Source organism: Pseudorca crassidens, chromosome 9, assembly GCF_039906515.1.
Source record: "Pseudorca crassidens isolate mPseCra1 chromosome 9, mPseCra1.hap1, whole genome shotgun sequence".
Lineage (NCBI taxonomy): Eukaryota > Metazoa > Chordata > Mammalia > Artiodactyla > Delphinidae > Pseudorca > Pseudorca crassidens.
This window is the reverse complement of record NC_090304.1, coordinates 56,310,010-56,336,917: the sequence shown is the minus strand read 5'-3', so window position 1 is coordinate 56,336,917 and position 26,908 is coordinate 56,310,010. Positions and strand designations below refer to the sequence as shown.

The window sequence follows — 26,908 nt, the reverse complement described above, 5'->3', positions numbered from 1 at the left end:
TTCAAATCGAAATGCAAACTGTCTCCACATATGGCATTTGCTTTTTTAAAAATCTAGAACAATTTTTATTATTTTGGTGACATTGACCTGTTAAAGAAATTTGGTCAGTTGTTTTGTAAAATGCCTTGTTTTCTACAACACTATGTTAGTTCCTGTTACACAGTATAGTGATTCAGTATTTCCATACATTTCAAAATGTTCACCACAATAAGTTGAGTTATGATTTGTCACCATACAAAATATTAAATAGTTATTGACTATATTCCCCACCCTGTACATTTCATACCCATGACTCATTTATTTTGCAACTGGAAGTTTATATCTCTTAAGCTTCCTCATCTATTTCTCTCCTCCCCCCCAACCCCTTCCCCTCTGGCAAACACCTATGTATCTTGATATCTATGACTCTCTTTCTGTTTTGTTGTGTTTATTCATTTGTTTTGTTTTGTTGATTCCACATGTAACTGAAATCATATGGTGTTTGTCTTTCTCTGACTTATTTCACTTAGCATAATACCCTCTCGGTCCATCCATGTTGTCGCAAATGGCAAGGTTTCATTCTTTTTTTATGGCTGAGTAATATTCCATTGTATATATAAATCACGTCTTCTTTATCCATTCATTTATCGATGGGCACTTAACGTTGCTTCCGAATCTTGACTGTGATAATGCTGCAACAAACATAGGGGTGCGTATATCTTTTGGAATTAGTATTTTTGTTTTCTTCTGATAAATACCCAGGGGTGGAATTGCTGGACTGTATGGAATTTTGTTTTCAACTTTTTGTCATGGAACATTTCAACTATGTATACAATTAGAGAGAATAGTTTAATTCCCATGTACTCATTACCCATCTTCAACAATTATCATTTTATGTCTAAATTTGTTTTATTCCCACCCCCACTCCTACTGTCCACTTCCATTTCCTCCACTCTCACCCTCTACCAGATTCTTGTGAAAACAAATTCCTGGCATCATATCATTTTATTCATAAATTTCAGTTTATATCTCTAAACAATAAAGACTCTTTTTAAAAACATAATCACAATACCGTTACCATGTCTAAAAGAAAAATTGGACTCAGGCATTCTGATGTCAGACCCCAAGCTCTTTAACCAGGCCATGCTGTGTGCATTAGTCTAGCAGATTCTAGCCCCAGAGGAAAGGAGGAGGGATGATAAATGGGTCCAGTTCTAGATTGATGACTATAGTGTTTTTTTATTCTTCTATTTTATACAGAAATATGGTATCTTGTATTTTAGTAGATAACTACTTTGGCTTCTGCTTTTCTCATCAAGGTTTTCTGTAGCTGAACTTGTTAATATTTCACATGAGGGGTTCTTCACTTATACTACTGTGTTAGTTGCTGTGGAGGATGTTGGGAACCGTGAGACATGTTCTTTGTCCTTTAAGGGCCAGTAGTATAGTTGGTAGATCAAATATATATGTGATATATAGATGGTAAGGCCTTGAGTTATTCATTTGTTTATTTTTTTAATTCACTCTAAGTGTTCTGAATTCTAATTCTGTGCCAGGCCTTGTGCTTCATGTTGATGATACAGAGATTAATATATGATCCCTGATCTGAGTCTAGTTGGGTAGATTAGACAAAAAATGGATAATAATACAATGTTATAGGTGCTACGAAATCTGAGACAGGTTATGATATAACTTTAAAGAAGAGGGTAATCAATTGTACTTGGGAGCACGGGCCTAGAAGGGCATTATAGAGTAGTGATGCTTGAGATGAATCTTAATCAGATTATGGGTAGTTGGAAAGTAGGAGGAAAGACGTTTTAGAAAGAAGGAGCAATTGTGAGCAAAGGCATCGAGATGTGAAATAACTTATCACGTTAGAAGAAATACAGGTAGTTTGGCTGCTGTAGATTTTATTTTATTTTATTACTTTTTAAATTAATTATTTTTGGCTGTGTTGGGTCTTCGTTGCTGTGTGTGGGCTTTCTCTAGTTGCGGCGAGCGGGGGCTACTCTTCGTAGCGGTGCGCGGGCTTCTCATTGCGGTGGCTTCTCTTGTTGCGTAGCACAGGCTCTAGGCCCACGGGCTTCAGTAGTCGTGCCATTTGGGTTCAGCAGTGTGGCTTGTGGGTTCTAGAGCTCAGGCTCAGTAGAGCTCAGGCTCAGTAGTTGTGGCACACGGGCTTAGTTGCTCCGTGGCATGTGGGATCTTCCCGGACCAGGGCTCGAACCCGTGTCTCCTGCATTGGCAGGCGGATTCTTAATCACTGCGCCACCAGGGAAGTCCCTGGTGTAGATTTTAAATTGAGAACTCTTTACTTTAGACTAGAAATCTTGTCTAATGGAAGGTTCTTGTATTCTACCTTGGGGGTTTTTGTTTTAGACATGTCACTCTCGGGGGCGATATGGAGGATGGAGGAACTGAATGAGGGCAAGACGGGAGTTAGGGTGACCAACTAGGAGACTGATAAGTCTACAGCAAGATGAGGAAAGCCTGAACAAGGCCAGTTTTAATGTGAGAAGAGCAATTATTAGAGAGGCCTTCCCCCAAGGCAGTTTTAAGCTTAGGCATGAAAGGTACCAGGGGATAATTTCAGAAAGTAGAAGAACTTGAGTAAAGTATCTAGATGAAGAAAGAATGTTACTAGGTCAGATACTCTCCTTCCTCCTTGCCTTCCTCTTATCTGCTAGACTTAGTACTTCTGTTTTCTGTGCTGCTCCCTTGTGTTTGGAGGTCTGTGACTCCATTCCAGACCATTGAAAGACTATGTATCTTTTCTGTCCTCTTTCACTGCAGAATTAGGGTATTTGACTAATCTATTGTCTCTGAAAGACAATTACTTGATTTGATGATGTTATTTTAATGATTTGAAGTCCATAAAGAATTGGCTTTTATTTGTGTTCAAAACTGAATTTGGTATCTCCCTTCATTCTCCAGTTTACCTTATAGCAAGGAGTGTACCACCAACAATATAGACCCTTAAATCAGAAACCCAAGAAGGATCCTAAATATAACCCTCACCCTTTCCTTTCTCCATATTCCCTTCCTCACCAACTCATGTTGATTTTACCTTCTAAATATCTCTTAAGTCCATCTACCTCTCTGTTTCCATTACCTCAGTAATATAAACAACTGTCATATTTTTAATTTATTATTATTATTTTTTAATTTTTTGGCTGCACCACACAGCATCAGGATCTTAGTTCCCCAACCAGGGATCGAACCCGCACCCTCTGCAGTGGAAGTGCAGAGTCTTAACCGCTGGACCGCCAGGGAAGTCCCAACTATCATATTTTTAAGCTTTACTATGAAATATAACATGTAAAGAATACGTAGAAAAACCTCATATAGCCTATTGATCAACATGAACACCGTATGTGACTACCATCCAGGTCAAGAAATGGAATATAATCAGCCTCCCATAGGCCCCCTCAAAACTCCTTCTAATTATTTCTCCCCCCTTTCCCAAAGATAACCACTACTCTCCTGACTTTTGGGGTAAAAAATTTCTTTAAAAAATTTTTTTACCATTTAAACTTGTACTAAATACAGATTTATTTGGTAAAAAAAAACACACTCCTTTCCTTCCTTCCTTCCTTCCTTCCTTCCTCTTTCCCTCCCTCCCTCTCTGTATGTATCTTTTTTTGTGGGACTTTTGCTCAAAATTCTGTGAGATTTATCTATATTATTAACTGTAGCTGTAGTTCATTCATTTTTACTACAGTATAAGACTTCGGGCTTCCCTGGTGGCACAGTGGTTGAGAGTCCGTCTGCCGATGCAGGGGACACGGGTTCGTGCCCTGGTCCGGGAAGATCCCACATGCCGTGGAGCGGCTGGGCCCATGAGCCACGGCCGCTGAGGCTGCGCGTCTAGAGCCTGTGCTCCGCAATGGGAGAGGCCACAACAGTGAGAGGCCCGCGTACCGCAAAAAAAAGAAAAAAAGAAAAAAAAGATTTCATTGTATGAGTATACCATAATTTATTTATTCATTCTATTATTGATGGACATTTAGACTGTTTCCAGGTTTTAGCTATTATAAGAAATATTGCCACAGACATTTTTATACAAGTCTCTTGGTGTGCATGGCTTGCATTTCTGTGTAGTATATACCCTGGAGTGGAATTACTGAGCCAACTGTTTTCCAAAGTGATAATACCAGTTTACACTCGTATTAGCACTGTGTGAGAGTTCCAGTTGTTCCACATACTTTCCAATAGCTGCAATTGATTTTCTTCATTTTTTTTTTTTTAAATAAATTTATTTATTTATTTATTTATTTTTGACTGTGTTGGGTCTTCGTTTCTGTGCGAGGGCTCTCTCCAGTTGCAGCGAGCAGGGGCCACTCTTCATCGCGGTGCGCGGGCCTCTCACTATCGCGGCCTCTCTTGTTGCGGAGCACAGGCTCCAGACGCGCAGGCTCAGTAGTTGTGGCTCACGGGCCTAGGTGCTCCGCGGCATGTGGGATCCTCCCAGACCAGGGCTCGAACCCGTGTCCCCTGCATTGGCAGGCAGATTCTCAACCACTGTGCCACCAGGGAAGCCCGATTTTCTTCATTTTGACAATTCCTGTGGATGTGTAGTCACTGTAGCTTTAATTTGCATTTCTTAGATTACTATAAAGGGGAGCAACTTTAATACGTTTAACTGGATATTCTTTTGGGTAATACCTATGTATGTCTCTTGCCTATTTTACAAATTTTTTTTTTTTCCCTTATTGCTTTGTGGGAATTCTTTATATTCTGGGTACAAGTTCTTTGGTTATACATGTTACAAATATCGTCTCGCTTTTTAGTCCCTTAATGTTGTATTTTGATGAAAATAAGTTCTTAATGTAACCCAATTTGACAGTCTTTTGAGTTATATTTTGTGCTTTTCTTGTCTGATTGATATAAGAAGGGTTTATCTACCCTGAGCTCATTAAGACATTTTGCTACATTATTATTAGAAGCTTATTATTTGTTTTTCATACATGGAATTGATTTGTGTGTGTGATGCTTTGGTGTATGGAAGTCCAAATGTCCCAGCACCATTTACTGAAAAGAATGTCCTTTCCCCATTGTTTTGCAGTACCACCTTTCTGGTAAATTAAGTGTCTGTATATGGGTGGGTATGTTTCAGGGCTGTCTCTTCTACTGTTCCGTTTATTTATTCTTATGCCAATACCATGCTGTCTTAGCATAACATTATAATAAATCTTGACATCTGGTAGGACAACTTCTCCCACCTTCCTCTTCTTTAAGAATATATTAATTGTTCTTGGTCTTTTAATTTCTTTATAAATTTTGAGCCGGACCAGGGCTCGAACCCGTGTCCCCTGCATTGGCAGGCGGATTCTTAACCACTGCACCACCAGGAAAGTCCTTTTGTACTTCTTTTTTTTTTTTTTTTTTTTTGTGTTTTTTTTTTGTGTACTTCTTTTTGTTAGTTATTCCTAGGTAGTTAATATTTTGTTATTGTAAATGATATGTTTAAAAAATTTTATTTTCTAACAGTACAGAATGGATATTCAGAAATGCAATTGATTTTTGCTTATTAAATCCTATATCTAACAACCTTGCTAAGCTCATTTAACAATTTTAATAAATTATGTGTAGATTTTGTATTCTTTACAAATAATCATATCAGCATATAATGACTTTGATATTAATATTATGATACCAACTATCTCTTGATTAAAGTTTACATGGTATACCTATTTCTACTTTTTATTTTCATCTTTTTTATAGCATTTTATTTTATGACCCATGTAAAAAACATGTAGTTAGTTTTTTAAAAATTTCACTTGAGAGTGTTTTTCAATTGGAGCATTTAGTTCATTACATTTAATGTGTTTATTGATATATGCCGGTTTAAATCTACCCTCTTATTAAATGCCTTCTATTTGTCTTACCTGCTCAGTGTTCTTTTCTTTTCTCTCATTTCTTGCCATCTTTTGCATTGACTCTTTTAAAAAAATTCTCTCCTCCACCCCTTTTTTATTAGCTTGGGAGTTATACATTCTTTTACACTTCTTTTACTGGTTATAACCTAGCTATTACATGAATTCTTGACTGATCAAAGTCAAGTGTTAAATGGTACAGTTTCTATTTTGAACAATGTGAGGACTTTAACTTCATTTATCCACCTTCCTGACTTACATGTGTGAATGAAGTTTTATGTTTTAATTCTCCATTTTTCACTCTGGAAGACATTGTTATTTTCTACAGACAATATTCATTTAAGTTTACCTATGTATTTATCATTTACCCACATGTATTTATCATTGCTTTTCTTTCCTTCTTGTATCTGTGACTGTTTATTCATCTGGGATTATTTTCCTTTTGGCTGATGAATACCCTCTGATATTTCCATTTATTGTGACTTTACTGGTGGCACTCAGTGACAAATTCTTTGTGTTTGTATGTATGGAAAAGTTTTAAGTTTTACGTCCATTCTTTTTTTTTTTGGCCATGCTGCATGGTTTATGGGATCTTAGTTCCCCAACCAGCCACTGAACCTGGGCCACAGCAGTGAAAGTGCTGAGTTCTAACCACTGAGCTGCCAGGGAATTCCCTTTATGTTCCTTCTTTTTTTAATTTAATTTAATTTAATTTAATTTAATTTAATTTTATTTATTTTTGGCTGCTTTGGGTCTTTGTTGCTGTGCATAGGTTTTTCTCTAGTTGCGGCAAGTGGGGGCTACTCTTCGTTGCGGTGCATGGGCCTCTTATTGCGGTGGCTTCTCTTGTTGTGGAACACGGGCTCTAGGTGCTCGGGCTTCAGTAGTTGGGGCTCACAGGCTCTAGAGCACAGGCTCAGTAGTTGTGGTGCATGGGCTTAGTTGCTCCATGGCATGTGGGATCTTCCTGGACCAGGGCTTGAACCAGTGTCCCCTGCATTGGCAGGTGGATTCTTAATCACTGTGTCACCAGGGAAGCCCCTACCTCCCTTCTTGAACGATGTTTTTGCTGTGTGTAGAATTTTAGATTGGCTGTTTTTCTTTATTTGTTTGTTTTTAGTATTTTAAATATATCATTGTATTGTTTCCTTTGAGAAGTCACACACAGCATCTGTAATACGATTCTAGATTCTACGATTTTGGCATCTGTAATACGATTCTAGTTTTCCTCAGCGGGAAGGTTGTTCTGTATTATCTAGCCTGCCCCTAATGTAAGTGGGAGTCTTGGCATTGCCTTTTGCTGGACTATAGCGGTATACTCTTTTTTTTTTTTCACGTATTAAGTTTTATTTAATTTATTAAAAGAATGAATGGAAAGATGAATAATTCTTTGGAACCATTCAAATTCTTTTGCTGTTCTATAATTTTTTTAATCAAATACTCCTTTTTTTATTTTTCGCTGCTCAAAGGATTAAATTTTTTTTCAGAAATATGGAATGCTTCATGAATTTGTATGTCATCCTTGCATGGGAGCCATGCAAATTTTCTCTCTATTGTCCCAGTTTTAGTATATGTGCTGCCAAAGCAAGCACCGTAATTACTCTTAATTTGTCTCTGGCTACTTTTGCCCCTTCCAATCCAATCATTATATTGAGGCTGGTTTGGTATTTCAGAAATTTGAATCTGTTTATGTCACTCTCCTCGTTATAGTTATTCGAAGGATTTTTATTGTTCTTAGGACAAAGACTATTCATTTGTTTATTCAACAGTGAACAAATATGTATTGAATTCCTGCTACATTCTGGGCACTATCAGAGGCACTTGCCATAATTCTCAAAAAGTTGTGGCACCTGCTTGCCTCTGTAGCCGCATTTCATGGTAGTCTACATTTTAGCCACATTGCCCCCTTTTTCAGTTCTGGAAGCTGTGGTGTTCTTTCATGACTGAGAGCATTCATTTATTCTTTTCTCTCTGCCTCAAATTAAAGTCCGTGTTTGTTATATGCTTTCATAGAACTCTTTATTTTTCCTTTACAGTACAACTTTGTAATTATGTATTTGGACATTACTTGACAATTGTCTGCCTTGCCCATTAAAACTTAAAGTTCCATGAGGGCAGTGTATCCCCACGGCCAAACACAGTGGCTCCTTGTAAGTACTCAGGAAATCCTGTTGAACAGATGATGGATGAATTATTTAATTCACCGAGTGAATTAAGTAGGACATGTGGCTTTTCCTTTTCCTATACTCTTCCCTTTATTTTTATCAGAATGTACGAAGTGCTTTCTGGGCATTCTGCTTGTCACTTTAGCAGCTCACAGTTTGGTTGGGGAAACAGACACAATCACATAATACACTATGATAATTACAGTGCACTGGTGAGGGGCATGATAAAGGGTTGCACCAGGCTGCTTGGGTGGTCCAAGGGGAAGGGCACTCTTGTCCAGTTCAGGCATCAGAGACAAACTTCCTGGGGTTGCTGACACCTGAGGGGCAGGAGGGAGTGGCTGTGGGAGGCAGGGAGAGCAGTTTAGGCAGAGGAGCAATCTGAGCAGAAGTACAGAAACTTGAAGCCTCATGGCATCAAGCGTGGTGGGGAATTGTGGGAGCTGACGTACGGGACAGTCTTGGCAGGCCGTTGTGTCATGCTCAGCAGCTCAGGCTTCTTTCCATAGGAAACTGGAAGCTTTTGAAGGGTTATGAATGTTTGTGCGGAGTTTTAAATTTAACATTCTTTTAAAAACCCCAACTGTAGCATTTATTGTAACAAATTCAAGCAGTATAGAAGTGTATAAAATAAAGAATGAGACTTGCCTCTGCAAATAAAAAAGTTAGAAAACAAAATACACTCTCCAGAGATTACTCTGGAGAGAATCACTGTAACAGATATGTATGTATTCTTAAATGCAGCATTTTAGAATCTTCCATATTCTGGGTTTGCAACATTCTTCTGCCTGGAATGCTGCTTCCCTAAAACTTCCTATTGCTCTCTGTCTCACTCAGTTAAGTGTCCGTTCAAAAGTCATATCCGTAGAGTGGACTTCCCTCACTGTCATGTCTATAACAGCCTCTCCACAGTACTCTTTAACCTCTTACACACGTCGTTTTTCTTCAGAATGCTTACCATCTGAAATTACATATTTTCTTTTGCCAGTCTTTATTTTTAAATTTTTTATTCTTTTTGGCCGAGCCACACGGCTTGCACGATCATAGTTCCCCGACCAGGGATTGAACCTGGGCCCATGGCAGTGAAAGCACCAAGTCCTAACCACTGGACCACCAGAGGATTCCCTCTTTCGCCAGTCTTATCCACTTGAATATAAGCGCTATGAGAGCAGGGATTGCTTCTGTTTTATTCACTGTTGTATCCCCAGCAGCTAGAATGATGCTCGGCACATAGTAGGTACTCCTTGAATGTTTGTTGAATGAGTAAATTAATTTGCATTTTAGATAGAATAAGTACTTTCATGTGATTTTTCTAAAAAGTTAACTTTTTTTTTTTGTAAATTTACAAACATACACAAAAGGAGAGAAAATAATATGAGCTTTCCAGTGTTCCTCATCCAGCTTCAACAATTATCAACATTTTGCTCTTCTTGTTTGGTGCATTCCCCTACTTTTTTGGGGGTGGGGCAAATCCCAGGCAACATATCATTTTACCTATAAAGACTTAATTATCTGTGTTTAACAAATTAGGACTTTTTTTAGGACTTAAAAAAATGACACTTAACAATAATCCTTAATAGTGTATAATACCTAGTCCATGTTCAGCTTTCACTGATTGTCTTAAAGTCTTTTTACAGTTGGTTTGTTTGAGCAGGATTCACATGTTGCATTTCGTTAGTTTAGCTGTCCTTTTCAGTTTCTTTTAATCTATAGCATTCCCTCCCCCCACCACCTTTTCTTTCCCATGATATTTATTGTTTAAAAACCAGGCATTTTACCCTGTGGAATTTCCCATATTCTGGGCTTGGTGATTGCATCCTTATTTTTCACGTGTTTTTTATTTGCTCTTTATGGTACCTATCGGAGTACCATATTCATAGGGATTCAGTTCAGGTTTTATTACCCTCCACATGAAAGGACTGATGATCATAGAGGAAGGAAGGAAGGGCATTAATATTTGATTGCCTTCTGTATGCCCATTTCTGTGTGAGTTGTTTTCCTCTCAGTAGCTGTTTGAGGTTGTTATTAGCCCCATTTCACAGATGAGGCTTAGGAAATTAATTAGCCTGTTCAAGACATATAGCTATTACATAGTGAGTCCAGGCTTCACACCTCAATCTGGCCAATTTCAAAGCCCTTTCTCCTTCTGCTGCACTCCACAGCTTAAGTTCCCAAGAAAATGACTTTCCCAAGGTTGAACATATGGTAAGTGGTGTGCCAGGATTCAGGGTCTTCTGACTGCATATCTTTTGTCCCTTCTCCTGCTTCAGGCCTTCTTGTTGTGCCCAGTTACCTCCTTAGAAACTGGGGTCACATCTAGAAGGCACTTCATCTTTTGAGCATACATTTAAGTAATTTTGTCCTTGGGACAGAAATGCTTGCTTAATCTTAGCGTTGGCAAGGTACTTTTTTTTTTTATTTTACCTATGTTTATTGAACATCTGTCTACTTAGTGCCAGATATTGTGCTACATACTTGCGATATGGTGATGAACAAAAAGACGTGTTCCTTTCGGTCTTTGGGGAAAACTTCTCACCATAGGAATCTTGGTGCAAATTAGAGACCACCTCCCGATATTGAAGCTAAATGGGCCACGCTAACTCATATCTTAGTCTCTCTTGCCCTGTGCCCCAGACCCAGGACCTAGACCCAGACAATGATTCACCTGCCCCAGACTTTTCTTTAAAATATTTATTTATTTATTTATTTGGCTGCGCCGGGTCTTACTTGTGGCACGCAGGATCTTTGTTGCTGCATGCAGGATTTTTAGTTGTGTCATGTGGGATCTAGTTCCCTGTCCAGGGATTGAACCTGGGCCCCCTGCATTGGGAGCACAGTCTTAACCACTGGACCACCTGGGAAATCCCATCACCTGCCCCAGACTTCTGATCAGGATCTGGTGATCCAAAAAAACACAGGTAGAACGAAAACTTCTTTCTGGTGATAGCAGTAGTAGCTGCAGCACCCAATTTCTGGGGCTCCAAAAACAGTGGTGCTGACAGCAATGTTGAGTGCCCAGTGCTGGCAGTGTTGGTGGTCCAAGTTGCTGCAACTCATGTCTAATGTTACTGCAAAGTGGAGGAAAGTTACTTTTAATCCCAAAAGCACACATCTCCTTAGAAGTTAATGACATCAGGAAGGCATAAAATATTCCCATTCACTTTGCAGTATTTAGGTGTAACATACAGATTGAGAAAAGCTTTCTGCCCCCAAAGCATATAAAGTTAATTTTTCAGAAATAAAGCTTAAGAAATACTTGTTGACTCTGTTTTGAGATATTAGTTTCCCATGTTCCTGAGAGTAGAGCATCAATGTAACAATAGCTGCTTTTGTTTCAGGAGAATGATCCATCTGTGAGACTGAAAATTGCATCATTGTTGGGTTTACTGTCAAAGACAGCAGGATTTTCACCAGACTGCATTATGGATGATGCCATTAACATCCTGCAGAATGAAAGTAAGTTGCAATTTAAAAGCTATATAGGGAATTCCCTGGCTGTCCTGTGGTTAGGACTGAGCTGCCACTGCAGGGGGCATGGGTTTGATCCCTGGTTGGGGAACTAAGACCCCATATGCTGCAGGCCTGGCCAGAAAAAAAGAAAAAGCTGTATAATTAGATCAGAAATCTTTAGTTCCTTTTGTATACAATGTAGAACAAAATTTTGTTGTGTTGGTGGTTATTGAAAAGGAATTTGAGGGTGATTCAATAAAACCATGTACATATATTTACACTAGAGTTAAAATACAGGTTTGTCTCTTAATAGCTATCATTTATTGATCTCTACTAAGTGCCATATACTTAAGATAGTTTACATATGACATAAGATAGATACTATTGTCCCTGTTTTATAGGCTGGGAAACTGAAGCTCAGAGAAGTTAACTAACTTGTTCAAGGTTACATAGTATGTGACAGAGTTGATGTTTTGTTGACTGTGCCTACTAACTCAGAAACTGCCCTGGTGCTGCCCTGGTCATGGGGTCCCCCACAGTTTACTTCCTATAAAGGCAACATCTCCCAAGTCTCATATGTTGTTGCCTTTTCTGTTTGTTCCTTGTTGATGCCCACTAAAATTATTCTCAGTGTTTAGGTGAAGAGGAAAACTATTTTACCTTAAAATTTTTTTTCTTTGATTATCTAGTTTTATTTATGTACAAGATTTTCTTATAGGGTTAGTGCCTCATTGCCTTGATATTTATTCTAAAATTAAATAAAATGAAATCCTTTGTGGCTGTTCCTGAAAGTACTATAGTTTTGTTTGAATTGTTTGTAGTTTCAAAAAATAGTTTTATTTCATTTTAGGGTATACATATTTAAACAAATATGATTATTTAAATATTGGACAACATTTAGTCTATCAACTTGAGGTTATGAGAGTAATAAAGGTCCAGTGAACTCAAGAGACAATCTAAATTCACTTACTGTACAACTGTTTAATGATAACAAATATCTTTTATAAGTGGCCCATGGGTTGAAGTTGAGAATTTTTTATTTTGTTAGAAGGAACTTTAAATTTTACCTGTATTGAATTTTGACCCAAGACTTTTAATTCACAGGAAACAATCAAAATATATTAAAAAAATTTTTTTGGCATTTATTGAAATGCCAATGTAATGACATTAGGGAGAAATTTAAAAAGTATTCCTACTACTACCATAAAACAATTTGATGGGGGCGGAGTCAAGATGGCAGAGTAGGAGGACGCTGAGTTCGCATCTCTGCACAGCTAGGGCACCTACCAGGCACTGGTGGGGGACCACAGACATTGAAGGGGATGGTAGGAACCACTGAGTGACTGGGTAGGGGGAGTGTGACATGTCGGGGAGTGAGGGGGAAGGAGAAGTGGAGGTGGGATGGGACTGGCGCCCCTGAGGGGCGGCTGGGGGAGGGGAGGGGTTCCCAGACCAGGTGGGGCCCACCCATGGTTAGCGGATCAACAGGGACAGGGGAGACCCTCGGGAGAGGGGAGGAATGGAAGGGAGCACAGCCAGCATTTCCCTGCCCACTTGGGCCCGTGGGGAGCCTGCTGAGGTCCTGGGCCTAATCCTCTGCCCTTGGAGGTCCAGCAGTGCTGAGCCTAAGCTCCGTCCACACACCCCCACCCAGGGCCTTACCTCTGAACTCCAAACTCTGCACACCAAGGCCCCCCTCAGGCCGTGCTGCCTTTCCCCACAGGTGCTACGCCTAGGTTCCCCCACACTAAACCCCACCCCTGCCTAAGTTCTGCCCCTGCCTAAGCTCTGCCCCCACAGCCAAGGGTCTTTTTTAATTTTTTAAATTTTTTTAGGTTGTGTTTCTGTTTTACCTTGTTGTTGTTGATTCATTTATATTTTGATTTTTCTAATTTTATTTTATTCTTTATAGTTTGTTATTCAGCTCCTTTTGGCTTGTTCCCTTTTTTTTTTTCTGTTGTGGTTCTGTTTTACCTTGTAGTTGTTTCACTTATATTTTTATTTTTCCTAATATATTTTTTGTTTTTTCTTATTTTATTTTATTTTTTATTTCTGTTATTGTACTGCTCCTTTTTTTTTTTTTTTTTTTTTTTTTTGCAGTACGCGGGCCTCTCACTGTTGTGGCCTCTCCCGTTGCGGAGCACAGGCTCTGGACGCGCAGGCTCAGCGGCCATGGCTCACGGGCCTAGCCGCTCCGTGGCATGTGGGATCTTCCCAGACTGGGGCACAAACCTGTGTCCCTTGCATCGGCAGGTGGACTCTCAACCACTGTGCCACCAGGGAAGCCCCTGTACTGCTCCTTAGTGTGTGTGTGTGTGTGTGTGTGTGTGTGTGTGTGTTTCTATTGCTATGCTGCGTGGCTTGCAGGATCTTGGTTCCCAGACCGGGGGTTGAGGCTGAGCTCCTTGGTGGGAGTGCCGAGTCCAAACTGCTAGACTGGGCTTCCCTGGTGGCGCAGTGGTTGGGAGTCTGCCTGCCGATGCAGGGGACACGGGTTCGTGCCCTGGTCTGGGAAGATCCCACATGCCGCAGAGCGGCTGGGCCTGTGAGCCATGGCCGCTGAGCCTGCACGTCCGGAGCCTGTGCTCCGCAGCTGGAGAGGCCACAACAGTGAGAGGCCCGTGTAAAAAAAAAAAAACAAAAAAAACAAACTGCTAGACTAACAGAGTACCTCAGACCCCAGGGAATATTAATTGGAGTGAGGTCTCCCAGAGGTCCTTATCTCAGCACCAAGATCCTGCTCTACCCAACTGCCTGCAAACTCCAGTGCTGGACGCCTTAGGCCAAACAACCATTAAGGCAGGAATACAGCCCCATACATCAGAAAAAATGAGACGACAGAAAAATATGTTACAGACGAAGGAGCAAGGTAAAAACCTACAAAATCAAATAAATGAAGCGTTAATAGGCAACCTACCTGAAAAAGAATTCAGAGTAATGATAGTGAAGGTCCAAAATCTCGGAAATAGAATGGAGGCACGGATTGAGAAAATACAAGAAATGTTTAACAAAGACCTAGAAGGACTAAAGAACAAACAAACAGTGATGAACAACACAATAACTGAGATGAAAAATGCACTAGAAGGAATCAATAGTAGAATAACTGAGGCAGAACATTAAGTAAGTGAGCTGGAAGATTGAATGGTGGGAATAACTGCAGAGGAGCAGAATAGAGAATAGAGTCAGCTGGTAGGCTCCACTCTAAGATGATCCTTTATGTCTTTGGAGGACTGTTAAATATTAGTGTTTTTTGCTGTTTTTCTGTGGCACCCATCAGCTTTTGACTCTCCTTCTAGGAAGACAGAGAAATGCCTGGCTGCTATGTTTTTTTTTTAGCCAAAGCAACTGAAGGGAGCTAGGGAGAAGGAGGGAGTCTCATTTTCAATATGTTGATTATCTCTTAATCTTCTCTTCTTCATTATATTTCCTCCCTGTCCTCACCTAGTATTCCCCAAATTAGATCCTTTCTGTCCTAATTTTTATAGAGAACAAACCTCCTATTTCAGTGGTCATTTGGTTATATAGGATAGGGAAGGAGGCAGGGGTCCAACTACTTCTTACAGACGCTTCAAACAAATCCCTGCCTCATCCCTGTTTTGGGGTGTGTTTTGGTTGTCTTTTTATTTATTTATTTTTTTTGTGGTACGTGGGCCTCTCACTGTTGTGGCCTCTCCTGTTGCGGAGCACAGGCTCTGGGCGCACAGGCCCAGCGGCCATGGCTCACGGGCCCAGCCACTCCGCGGCACGTGGGACCCTCCCGTACCGGGACACGAACGGGGCAGTTCCCTGCATCGGCAGGCAGACTGTCAACCACTGCGCCACCAGGGAAGCCCTGGTTGTCTTTTTTAAAATCTACAATTCCTGAATCTTTCTGGGCGTATGGCTAGAATTTATTTGCTCTGTCACGACACCCTCCTCAGTAGGCATTTAGTATTAGATTTCTCAGTTTTGCCATAGACTATTTTTTTTGATTTTATTTATTTATTTATTGGCATACTAAGTATTTTTTTAACATCTTTGTTGGAATATAATTGCTTTACAATGGTGTGTTAGTTTCTGCTTTATAACGAAGTGAATAAGCTATATATATATATATATATATGTATCCCCATATCTCCTCCCTCTTGTGTCTCCCTCCCACCCTCCGTATCCCACCCCTCTAGGTGGTCACAAAGCACCGAGCTGCCATAGACTTTTTAACTGCTTTCCATCTCTGAAAAATTTGTTGACTTTTCTCATCTGCTTACCTTTCTTCTCCTGTTTTCTTTGTCCTTGTAAGTTTATACCTTTTAAATTTCTTTACGCTTATATGTTAATGAGGTTTTAGGAAAGAATTAGTGATAAACAGATGTGTTCAGTCTATTGTGTTTTACTGGAAGTCTTAGTAAGAGATGATTTAACCAGTGTTTTCTGAGCTTTGGTCATTTATATATCATACCATTTTTGACATATTTGTTTCACATCTATATTATGGTTTACTTAATGTTTTAAGTGGACAATTATTTTTTAGTTAAATAAAATTAATTTAAAGAGACTGTATTAGTAAAGGTAAAAGAAAATTAATGTCATCAACATAATAACTGCAATTTTTATTTTGTTCATTAAAATATGTACAAGCATACCTCTGAGATATTGCAAGTTCTGTTCCAGACCACCACAGTAAAATGAATATCACACTAAAGCAAGTCACACAAGTTTTTTGATTTCCCAGTGCAGATAAAAGTAATGTCTACACTATACTGTAGTCGATTAAGTGTGCAATAGCATTATGTCTAAAAAGAATGTACTACCTTAATACTGTATTGCTAAAAAATGTTAACCATAATCTGAGCCTTTAGTGAGTCATTATCTTTTTGCAATAGTAATATCAAAGATCATTGATCACAAATCACCATAACAAATATAATAATGAAAGTTTGAAATATTTCAAGAATTACCAAAAGGTGACAGAGACATGAAGTGAGCAGTGCTGTTGAAAATGGCACTGATAGACTTGTTTGTTGCAGGGTTGAGACAAACCTTCAACTTGTAAAAAATGTAGTACAGTATCTGCAGAGTGCAATAAAGTGAAGCATAGTGAAACAAGGTATGCCTGTACAAGGTTATTAATATAAAAATGATTTTCCTAATGCCACCTAAATCCTCTTGTATACCACTAACACTACCATACCATAAGAGCCGTATTTTGGAACAAAGAAGAGAATTTAGACAAAGAAGAGAATCTGGCTAAGGTGATTGATAGTGATTCACTTAGAATTGGCTGTTTGCCCATTTATTAAGCATCTGTTGGGCATATAATGAGTCGTGCTAGATTCTGAGAATACAAAGGTGAATAAAACACAGTCCTTGCCCTTAAGGATCTTTCAGTCTCCTGGTTTTGTCTGATATACAAATAAATAAGTATTGTAAAGTGTTACAGCTGATTCAGTGGAAGCATGAGGAAGAAATGGTTAATTTTTTTAGGGGAAGAAGGAAAAGTACCATACAGGAGGTGACACTTCAGGATTAGTAGGTGCTCCCTGGGGAGTAGGGTTGAAAATGGAGTTGGATGTAGATGAAGGCATTCTAGGTAGGGAAGTTGGCCTGAGCAAATTATAAGTAATTGGGGAAAAGGGTACTAGAGGAGACCTTAAATAGATGAGGCTAGAAAAGTAGGGAGGGCTAGACATCATGGCGGGACTGGTATGTATGTATGTATGTATATATGTATGTATGTATGCATGCCCTACTAAGGAATTTAGACTTTATCTTGGAGGCAATGAAAAGCCCTTGAATTAGTCAAGCACTAAACATTTTTGGAGCACTATGTGCCATCCTGTGGAGGACTCAAATTTTTAGACATGATCCCTTTAGGAGTTTAGTTGAAGGGAATTAGGGATCAAACAGTAGAACCCAGCTGACAAAAATCTACATTCTTTACCCAAGTAAATTTAGTTTCTATAGTGATCTCCTTTTGAAATTCTAAAACCCAACTTTCCATCTTCCTTTCTAGAGTCTCATCAAGTCCTAGCTCAGCTGTTGGACACTTTGCTTGCAATTGGCACTAAACTCCCAGACAATCAAGCTATCCAGATGCGATTAGTTGATGTAGCTTGCAAGGTAAGAATATAATTGTTAGACATAGGGTTGCATCTTTCTTGAACAGTTTTGCATTATCTGGAGAGGTGATATGAGCTGTAAGATCTGCTTACCTCCATCCTAAATCTATAACTGAGAATTGCCAAGGACTCTTAATGGTTTTAAGAGCTGCCTCATTATTTTGTTTCTTGATGTTGGATTAGGAATAAAGTTGAGTAACTTGTTATAAAATGAGCTTCCTCATCCTCCCAAAAGAAATGAAAATAATCATAGGAACTACCATGTATCCTGTACCTAATACATGCACTCTGCTTATTACAGTACTGTGTACCCAGTTTTTCATTTGTTCCTCATAGTCCTTTAGGGAAGTGCTATTATTACCTCTTTTACTAAGGTGGGAATTGAGGTTGGAGAAGTTTAGTTTCCCCAAGTTTTCGCAGTTAGGAAGTTGCAGAACCAGGGCATAAACTCCTTTTTCTGATTCCAAAGTCCATATTCTTTTTATGATACTTTGTTGCCTCAATAAACAGACCAACTAGACACAAGTGTTTCGGAAATTTTTTTTGTTTCTCTGATTATAAAAAATTGTATGTACATTAGTTGTGCCTTTTTTTTTTTTTTTTGCGGTACGCGGGCCTCTCACTGTTGTGGCCCCTCCCGTTGCGGAGCACAGGCTCCGGATGCGCAAGCTTAGTGGCCATGGCTCACGGGCCTAGCCGCTTCGCGGCATGTGGGATCTTCCCAGACCGGGGCACGAACCCACGTCCCCTGCATCGGCAGGCGGACACTCACCCACTGCGCCACCAGGGAAGCCCAGTTGTGCCTTTGGACTTAATTTGGAGCTTTTTATTAGCTGTCTTTTGTGCATAACACCAGTTCCTAAACTTTGTAGAATTGACTACTTTTTTGTTGTTGTTGCTAACATCTTTATTGGAGTATAATTGCTTTACATTGTTGTGTTAGTTTCTGCTGTATAACAAAGTGAATCAGCTATACGCATACATATATCCTCATATATCCTCATATCCCCTCCCTCTTGCGTCTCCCTCCCACCCTCCCTATCCCACCCCTCTAGGTGGTCACAGAGCACCGAGCTGCTCTCCTTGTGCTATGTGGCTCCCACTAGCTATCTGTTTTACATTTGGTAGTGTATATATGTCCATGCCACTCTCTCACTTCATCCCAGCTTACCCTTCCCTCTCCCCTTGTCCTCAAGTCCATTCTTGTTTGTAGATTTTTTTGATGATGTCCATTCTGACTGGTGTGAGATGATACCTCATTGTAGTTTTGATTTGCATTTCTCTAATGATTAATGATGTTGAGCATCCTTTCATTTGTTTGTTGGCACTCTGTGTATCTTCTTTGGAGAAATGTCTGTTTAGGTCTTCTGCCCATTTTTGGATTGGGTTGTTTGTTTTTTTGATATTGAGCTGTATGAGTGCTTGTATATTTTGGAGAGTAATCCTTTGTCAGTTGCTTCGTTTGCAAATATTTTCTCCCATTCTGTCTTTTGGTCTTGTTTATGGTTTCCTTTGCTGTGCAAAAGCTTTAAAGTTTCATTAGGTCCCAGTTGTTTATTTTTTTTTTATTTCCATTTCTCTAGGAGGTGGGTCAAAAAGGATCTTGCTGTGATTTCTGTCAGAGTGTTCTGACAATTGTCTTTAGTTTTAATCTTTTTGGTAAATTTATTTTGAGAATATAAGGAGACATATGTTTGAATTGTGGAAGGGTTACATTCATGGAATTAGAAAGCCATTTCTGAACCCCAGGAAAGAGTATTTCATTTATCTTAATAAACAATGACAACAATAAACAAACCCAGAACACTTTGAGAAGTACAGTATTAAAAGGTTAAGTGGAAAAAACTAGGAATTATGTGTTTGAGAGAGTAAGTGTATCTCCCATGTGAGAGTATATATATACCTGGGAGGTTTTGCTTGTGAGAGAGGTGTTGTACTCAGTGGATTGTTCTGCTAGAAGTAACAGTTTCTTAAATTTGTTTTGAATAAACCTTTTATTATAAAAATTTATTCTCATGGAACTTTGGAAAGATACTAAAAAGTATAAAGAAAGAACTACACTCAACCATTATAAAGGCAACCATTATTATTGGTCTTTTGATGTATGCTTTCTGAATTTTTTTTCTGTATACAGATTGATTGCTTTTTTTTTTCTTTTTTTGTGGTACGGGAGCCCCTCACTGTTGTGGCCTCTCCTGTCGCGGAGTGCAGGCTCCGCGGCCATGGCTCACGGGCCCAGCCGCTTCGCGGCATGTGGGATCCTCCCGGACCAGGGCACGAACCCGTGTCTCCTGCATTGGCAGGCAGACTGTCAACCACTGCGCCACCAGGGAAGCCCGATTGCTTTTCTTTTTACACATGTAGCTGTAATCATATTCTATGTTCAATTTTGCTTTTTCACTAACGTAACAAAAGTATTTTCCTTATATTGTACATGTTTTATAAATATTTTTAATAGTTGCATGATATTTTGTCCAGTAATTAAACCATAGTTTGTCCTAACTATTCTCCTATTATTGGACATTTATATTGTAGCCATTTTTTAAAATTGTAAATAATAGTACAGTGAATGTGATTAGTCTAAAGTATTTTCTGTATTTAGGGTTATTTCCTAAACATAGATTGTTACAGTAGAATTACTAGATGAAAGCATTTAGAGTTTTTTGTAAGGCTTTTGATACTTTTGCCAAATTGTTTTCCGAAGTATTCCAGTTTATATGCCCATCAACAGTATATGAGAGTGCCTAATTTCACCTGTTTTTCTAACATTGGATATTAAACAAGAGATTAAGATTTAAACAAGAGATAAACCTGTTAATTTGGTAGGAGGAAAATGGAGTTTCATTTTTTTTAATTTCCTTTTTAAAAAATTACTAGTGAGACCTCATATTTGTTCTTCATTTGCCTCTCTTGAGAATGAGCTTTTCATGTTTTCCAGATTCTCATATGGAGTTTTTGTGCATTTCTTCACCATTTGTAATAGGGTAAAAATTTGAACTACCTGGAAATGGCATATCTGTCACAAGTTTTTGCAAATTCGCATAAATAAAGACTATGATTCATAGCTACAGTTACTGTTTCTATTGCCTAGTGCTATTTTGTCTGTGATTTTTGCCATACAGTGTGCCATACAGATATGATTCACATACAATAACGTTCACTCTTTTGATAGAAATAATGCAAAGTATATTTTTCAACTACAATGGAATGAAATTGGATGAGTAACAGAAAAAAATTAGGAAAAGCACAAATACGTGGAAATTAAACAACATACTCCTATTTAACCAATGGGTCAAAGAAGAAATCAGTAGGGAAATTAGAAAATACTTTGAGATGAGTGAAAATGAAGACACAACATACCAAAACTGGGCTGCATCTAATGCAATGCCGAGAGGGAAATTTATAGCAAGTAGTGTCTATAGTAAAAAAGAAGAAAGCCCTCATACCAGTACCCTAACCTTCCACCTTAAGACGCTGTATAAAGAAGAGCACACTAAATATAAGGCATGCAGAAGGAAGGAAATACGAAAAACTAGAGAAGAAATTAATGAAATCAAGAGTAGAAAAACATTAGAGAAAAATCAGAGAACCAAAAGCTTGTTATTTGAAAATCAACAAAATTGATAAACCTTTAGTTTTGGAAAGGAGGAAAAGAAGGCTCAAATTATTAGAATCAGAAGTGAAAAGAGGCTGTTTCCGCTGACCTGACAGAAAAGAAAAGGAGCGTGGGGCTCGGTAGTTGTGGCACACGGGCTTAGTTGCCTGACGGCGTGTGGGATCTTAGTTCCCCGACCAGGGATTGAACCACGTCCCCTGCATTGGAAGGCGGATTCTTAACCCCTGGACCAGCAGGGAAGTCCTTTATCCTTATTATTTTTTTGAAGTTCATATTGTTCCTTTATATATTTTTAAAATGTAAGATGTGAATCTGCCATATTTTTTGTTTCACAGTAGGAACAAAGTCATGCTTTTGGGTACTCTTAACGTTTCAAAATTCATCTCATTTTATCCTGTTACTAATCCTTTGAGGTACATTGTACAGCTAGTCTTCATTTGAGAGATGATGAGATTTAGATTTGGCCAGGAAATTACTCAGTCTTTTCTTATATAGGATTCACACAACTGAAATTAGAGGTCTTCTGCTTTCTTTCCTATCTGTGAAGATTTTTCTAGAAAAATAAATATCTTGTCATTTTTGCTTATATGGCTTCCTTAGAGCCTAGTTTAATTCTTTGTTTTTCTGTTTCCATCTCACCTTCTCTTCCATTCTCTCTGTTTCTTTTCTGTTCCTTTAATTCTGTGGCAAAAGTATCAAAACATCAAGCTCTTAAGGCAAAAGATAGAAACATACAGCATTTTAACATTTATCAAATTTGATAACATTTAACAAAAGATAGAAACATACAGCATTTTAACATTTATCAAATTTGATAAACAGATATTATGTGTTGTTTGTTAGGAGAGGTTGTCTGTTAGAATCATTTCCATTGCTAAGTACACTGAATTTTTTTTTTTTTTTATTGTACACTGAATTTTTATCTGTGCTTAAAAACAATCCATATTGATGGGAATCCATATTGATGGGAATTGGCGGTCCAGTGGTTAGGACTTAGTGCTGTCAGTGACGTGGCCGGGGTTCAATCTCTGGTCGGGGCCCTAAAATCCCACAAGCCGTGCAGTGTGCTGCCTCCCTCCCCCTCCCAAAAAAGAAAAAAATATCCATATTGAAACTGAGTGAGTCAGTAAGGTATTCTTGTCTTATTTAACCTCAGTCTTAGATTTTCTTGATATACTTAATCATTGATTTTTTTTCCTGTAGCAATAGTTTTAAACTGGTTGGTTTAGCTTATTTTATTTTTGACGTGGATTGCTCTTATTATCAGGGATGTGGATTGCTTACTCACTCCATTAATAGAGAAATGATGGCACTTTAATGGCCTGGGTACAACACCAAAATAGCATCATCTGCAGAGCAGACACTAGGCAGCTATTAGTGATGATAGCCGTGATGTAAGTAGTGACATGTGGGGGAAGGACATCATAAAACTGTAATTGCTGCCCTGAGGGTGTGATTTAGACTTATGATCTCTTTTGGGCTAACATTCAGTGTGCAGTAATAGGCTGGTTATGAATCCGTGTTGCCTTGGTTACCTTAATAGGAACTAGAATGTTTTAATTTGTTTGAAAATCAAATAAAGTATTTGTAACAATTGCAGTAGTCTTCCAGGGGCTGGTGGTTCAGTTAACAGTTTAGTTATGACAAATGATGCTTCCATACTAAATAAAAATAGTTTAAAAAAAAAGAACAACTTTGCTGTATTAACTCTGACAGAGAGTCATTGTCAGCTTCATATCTGGAAATTTCTCTTAACTTCTCAGTTTCAGTGTGTTATTTTGTTGGATAATTTTGAGCCCTTACTATACATGACATTGTGATCACTTAAAAGTATATGTTTCACATTTCTGTAGCTTAAATAACTTGGAGGCATGAACTAACTCTGATCTAAAATGCTTGATTGAGACATTTTTATAAGGAGACAATACCTCTCTGAGAGCCCCACCCTCTGCACCTGAGCTTTCTCTCCAGGTTTCCTTTGTTCTCTCCTCTAAGTAAGCCTACCTGCCTAGTCTAACTTCACACAGAACATAGCTTCACACAGAAAGTTCAGGTCCATTTAGTTCAGGAATTTCCCCTTGGAGCATTCTGATGTGAACCATTAACAGGTGCTTAGTACCTTTCCTGACAGACTGCCCTCTTATTAAACAGCTATCACTGGAAAGTTTATGCTTGTGTGTTCCAGATCAGCAGGGCTGTTTCATCCAGCTGGCCCACTTTTACCTCTGACCCTTCTCTGTTTTCTCTTTTTTGCCACTGCCTGTCCTTCTTTTCCCCACCTGTTTCCCTTCTCTTCTTAAGCAGGTTGTTTCTTAAAAAGTACACGCCAGGGCTTTCCTGGTGGCACAGTGGTTGAGAGTCCACCTGCCGATGCAGGGGACGCGGGTTCGTGCCCTGGTCCAGGAAGATCCCACATGCCGCGGAGCGGCTGGGTCCGTGAGCCTGTGCGTCCGGAGCCTGTGTTCTGCAACGGGAGAGGCCACAACAGTGGGAGGCCCACGTACCGCAAAAAAAAAAAAATAAAAGTACATGCCAAAAGGGTAAGCTGTGACAAAGTGAGAGAGTGGCATGGACATATATACACTACCAAACGTAAAATAGATATATTGGGAAGCAGCCGCATAGCACAGGGAGATCAGCTCGGTGCTTTTTGACCACCTAGAGGGGTGGGATAGGGAGGGTGGGAGGGAGGGAGACACAAGAGGGAAGAGATATGGGAACATATGTATATGTATAACTGATTCACTTTGTTATAAAGCAGAAACTAACACACCATTGTAAAGCAATTATACTCCAATAAAGATGTAAAAAAAAAAGTACATGCCAAGTGCCAGGCACTATGCTAGGCATTTGTACTTACTGAATGTCTATTATATCTGGGACACTATTAGCTGATTTTACATACAATAATTATTAAATGAATTCATTTTAATCCACTCACCATAAAACTTCATGGTAGGGGATATTATTCCTATTATTACAAAGTAAGGATTTCTAAAAACTTAAGGGGCTTAGTGAAGACCACATAGATACTAAGTGGCAGCTCCAACAATCAGACCTAGGTCTGGATCCAGTCTGTGTTCATTCCACTGTGTTTCTTTGCCTCTCAAACAAGAGGGGAAACAAGTTATGAAATCCACTTTCTTTGCAAAGCCTCCTACACCTCCTCCAGGCATTCTTTGCACCTGTGTGGGTATGCGTCTGCTATACCTACCCCCTTTTTATGGTCTTAAAGTACACTTATTCTTATGGATAATATAATATTTTTCAAATGTTTATGAAACAGTATGGTTAGTTTATTCTTTTTTGTGTATATTTAAACTTTCTTTTTTTTTGCGGTACGTGGGCCTCTCACTGTGGTGGCCTCTCCCGTTGCGGAGCACAGGCTCGGGACGCGCAGGCTCAGCGGCCATGGCTCATGGGCCCAGCCGCTCCGTGGCACATGGGATCCTCCCGGACCGGGGCACAAACCTGCGTCCCCTGCATCAGCAGGCGGACTCTCAACCACTGCGCCACCAGGGAAGCCCTAAACTTTCATTTTTCAAAACAGTCTCTAACTTGGGAATTCTCTGGTGGTCCAGTGGTTAGGACTTGGTGCTTTCAGTGCCGAGGGCCCGGATTCAATCCCTGGTCAGGGAACTAAGATCCCCCAAGCCATGTGGTGTGGCCTTAAAAAAAAACAAAAACAAACTCTCAAACTTGAAGAAAAATTGCAAGCACAGTAATAAAGAACTTTCTTTTCTTGTGAACCATTTTAGAGTAAGTTGCTAACATGGTGCCCCATTACTCTTCAATACTTCAGTTTGGGTTTCCTATAAACAAAGTACTCTCCTTCATAACCTCAATATGACCATCAAAATCAGGACACTAACATCAATATATTACCATTTAATCCTCAAACCTCATTCAAATTTCAGTATTCCAATGTCCTTTATAGGAAAAGAATCCAGTTCAGAATCACATCTTGCATTGATTGTCAACATATCTCATCAGTCATTTTCTTTTTTTAAAAAAATTAATTAATTAATTGATTTTTTTTTTTTGGCAGCGTTCGGTCTTTTATTCCCCAATACTGTATATTTATTTATCCATAAATTGTATATATTTATTTATTTTAAAATTTTATCTTATTTTTGGTTGCATTGGGTCTTTTTTTTAACATCTTTATTGGAGTATAATTGCTTCACAATGGTGTGTTAGTTTCTGCTTTATAACAAAGTGAATCCGCTGTACATATACATGCATCCCCATATATTCCTCCCTCTTGCGTCTCCCTCCCACTCCCCCATCCCACCCCCCCATCCCACCCCTCTAGGTGATCACAGAGCACCGAGCTGATCTCCCTGTGCTATGCAGCTGCTTCCCACTAGCTATCTATTTTACGTTTGGCAGTGTATATATGTCCATGCCACTCTCGCTTTGTCACAGCTTACCCTTCCCCCTCCCCATATCCTCAAGTCCATTCTCTAGTAGGTCTGTGTCTTTATTCCTGTCTTACCGCTAGGCTCTTCATGACATTTTTTTTCTTAAATTCCATATGTATGTATTAGCATACGGTATTTGTCTTTCTCTTTCTGACTTAACTTCACTCTGTATGACAGACTCTAGGTCCATCCACCTCATTACAAATAGCTCAATTTCGTTTCTTTTTATGGCTGAGTAATACTCCATTGTATATATGTGCCACATCTTCTTTCTCCATTCATCTGATGATGGACACTTAGGTTGTTTCCATCTCCTGGCCATTGTAAATAGAGCTGCAATGAACATTTGGTACATGACTCTTTTTGAATTATGGTTTTCTCAGGGTATATGCCCAGTAGTGGGATTGCTGGGTTGTATGGTAGTTCTATTTGTAGTTTTTTAAGGAACCTCCATACTGTTCTCCATAGTGGCTGTACCAATTCACATTCCCACCAGCAGTGCAAGAGTGTTCCCTTGTCTCCACACCCTCTCCAGCATTTATTGTTTCTAGATTTTTTGATGATGGCCATTCTGACTGGTGTGAGATGATATGTCATTGTAGTTTTGATTTGCATTTCTCTAATGATTAATGATTTTGAACATTCTTTCATGTGTTTGTTGGCAGTCTGTATATCTTCTTTGGAAAAATGTCTATTTAGGTCTTCTGCCCATTTTTGGATTGGGTTGTTTGTTTTTTTGTTATTGAGCTGCATGAGCTGCTTGTAAATTTTGGAGATTAATCCTTTGTCAGTTGCTTCATTTGCAAATATTTTCTCCCATTCTGAGGGTTGTCTTTTGGTCTTGTTTATGGTTTCCTTTGCTGTGCAAAAGCTTTAAAGTTTCATTAGGTCCCATTTGTTTATTTTTGTTTTTAATTCCATTTCTCAAGGAGGTGGGTCAGAAAGGATCTTGCTGTGATTTATGTCATAGAGTGTTCTGTCTATGTTTTCCTCTAAGAGTTTGAGAGTTTCTGGCCTTACATTTAGGTCTTTAATCCATTTTGAGCTTATTTTTGTGTATGGTGTTAGGGAGTGATCTAATCTCATACTTTTATATGTAACTGTCCAGTTTTCCCAGCACCGCCTATTGAAGAGTCTGTCCTTTCTCCACTGTACATTCCTGCCTCCTTTATCAAAGATAAGGTGACCATATGTGTGTGGGTTTATCTCTGGGCTTTCTATCCTGTTCCATTGATCTACCTTTCTATTTTTGTGCCAGTACCATACTGTCTTGATTACTGTAGCTTTGTAGTATAGTCTG

The 26,908-nt window shown here is 39.1% G+C and overlaps 1 protein-coding gene and 1 non-coding gene across 2 annotated transcripts in view; one reads left to right on the top strand and one right to left on the bottom strand.

Moving 5' to 3' along the window:
• Positions 1 to 26,908, top strand: part of INTS4 (integrator complex subunit 4) — a 113,217-nt gene that overhangs the window by 7,451 nt on the left and 78,858 nt on the right. Inside the window, exons 3-4 of the mRNA XM_067750469.1 lie at positions 11,359 to 11,476; positions 17,463 to 17,569. Coding sequence (XP_067606570.1) covers positions 11,359 to 11,476; positions 17,463 to 17,569 — 225 coding nt within the window. The remainder of the gene's footprint in view (positions 1 to 11,358; positions 11,477 to 17,462; positions 17,570 to 26,908) is intronic.
• Positions 7,341 to 7,447, bottom strand: LOC137231402 (U6 spliceosomal RNA). The gene has a single exon (XR_010946523.1). It is a non-coding gene; the product is annotated as a U6 spliceosomal RNA (small nuclear RNA).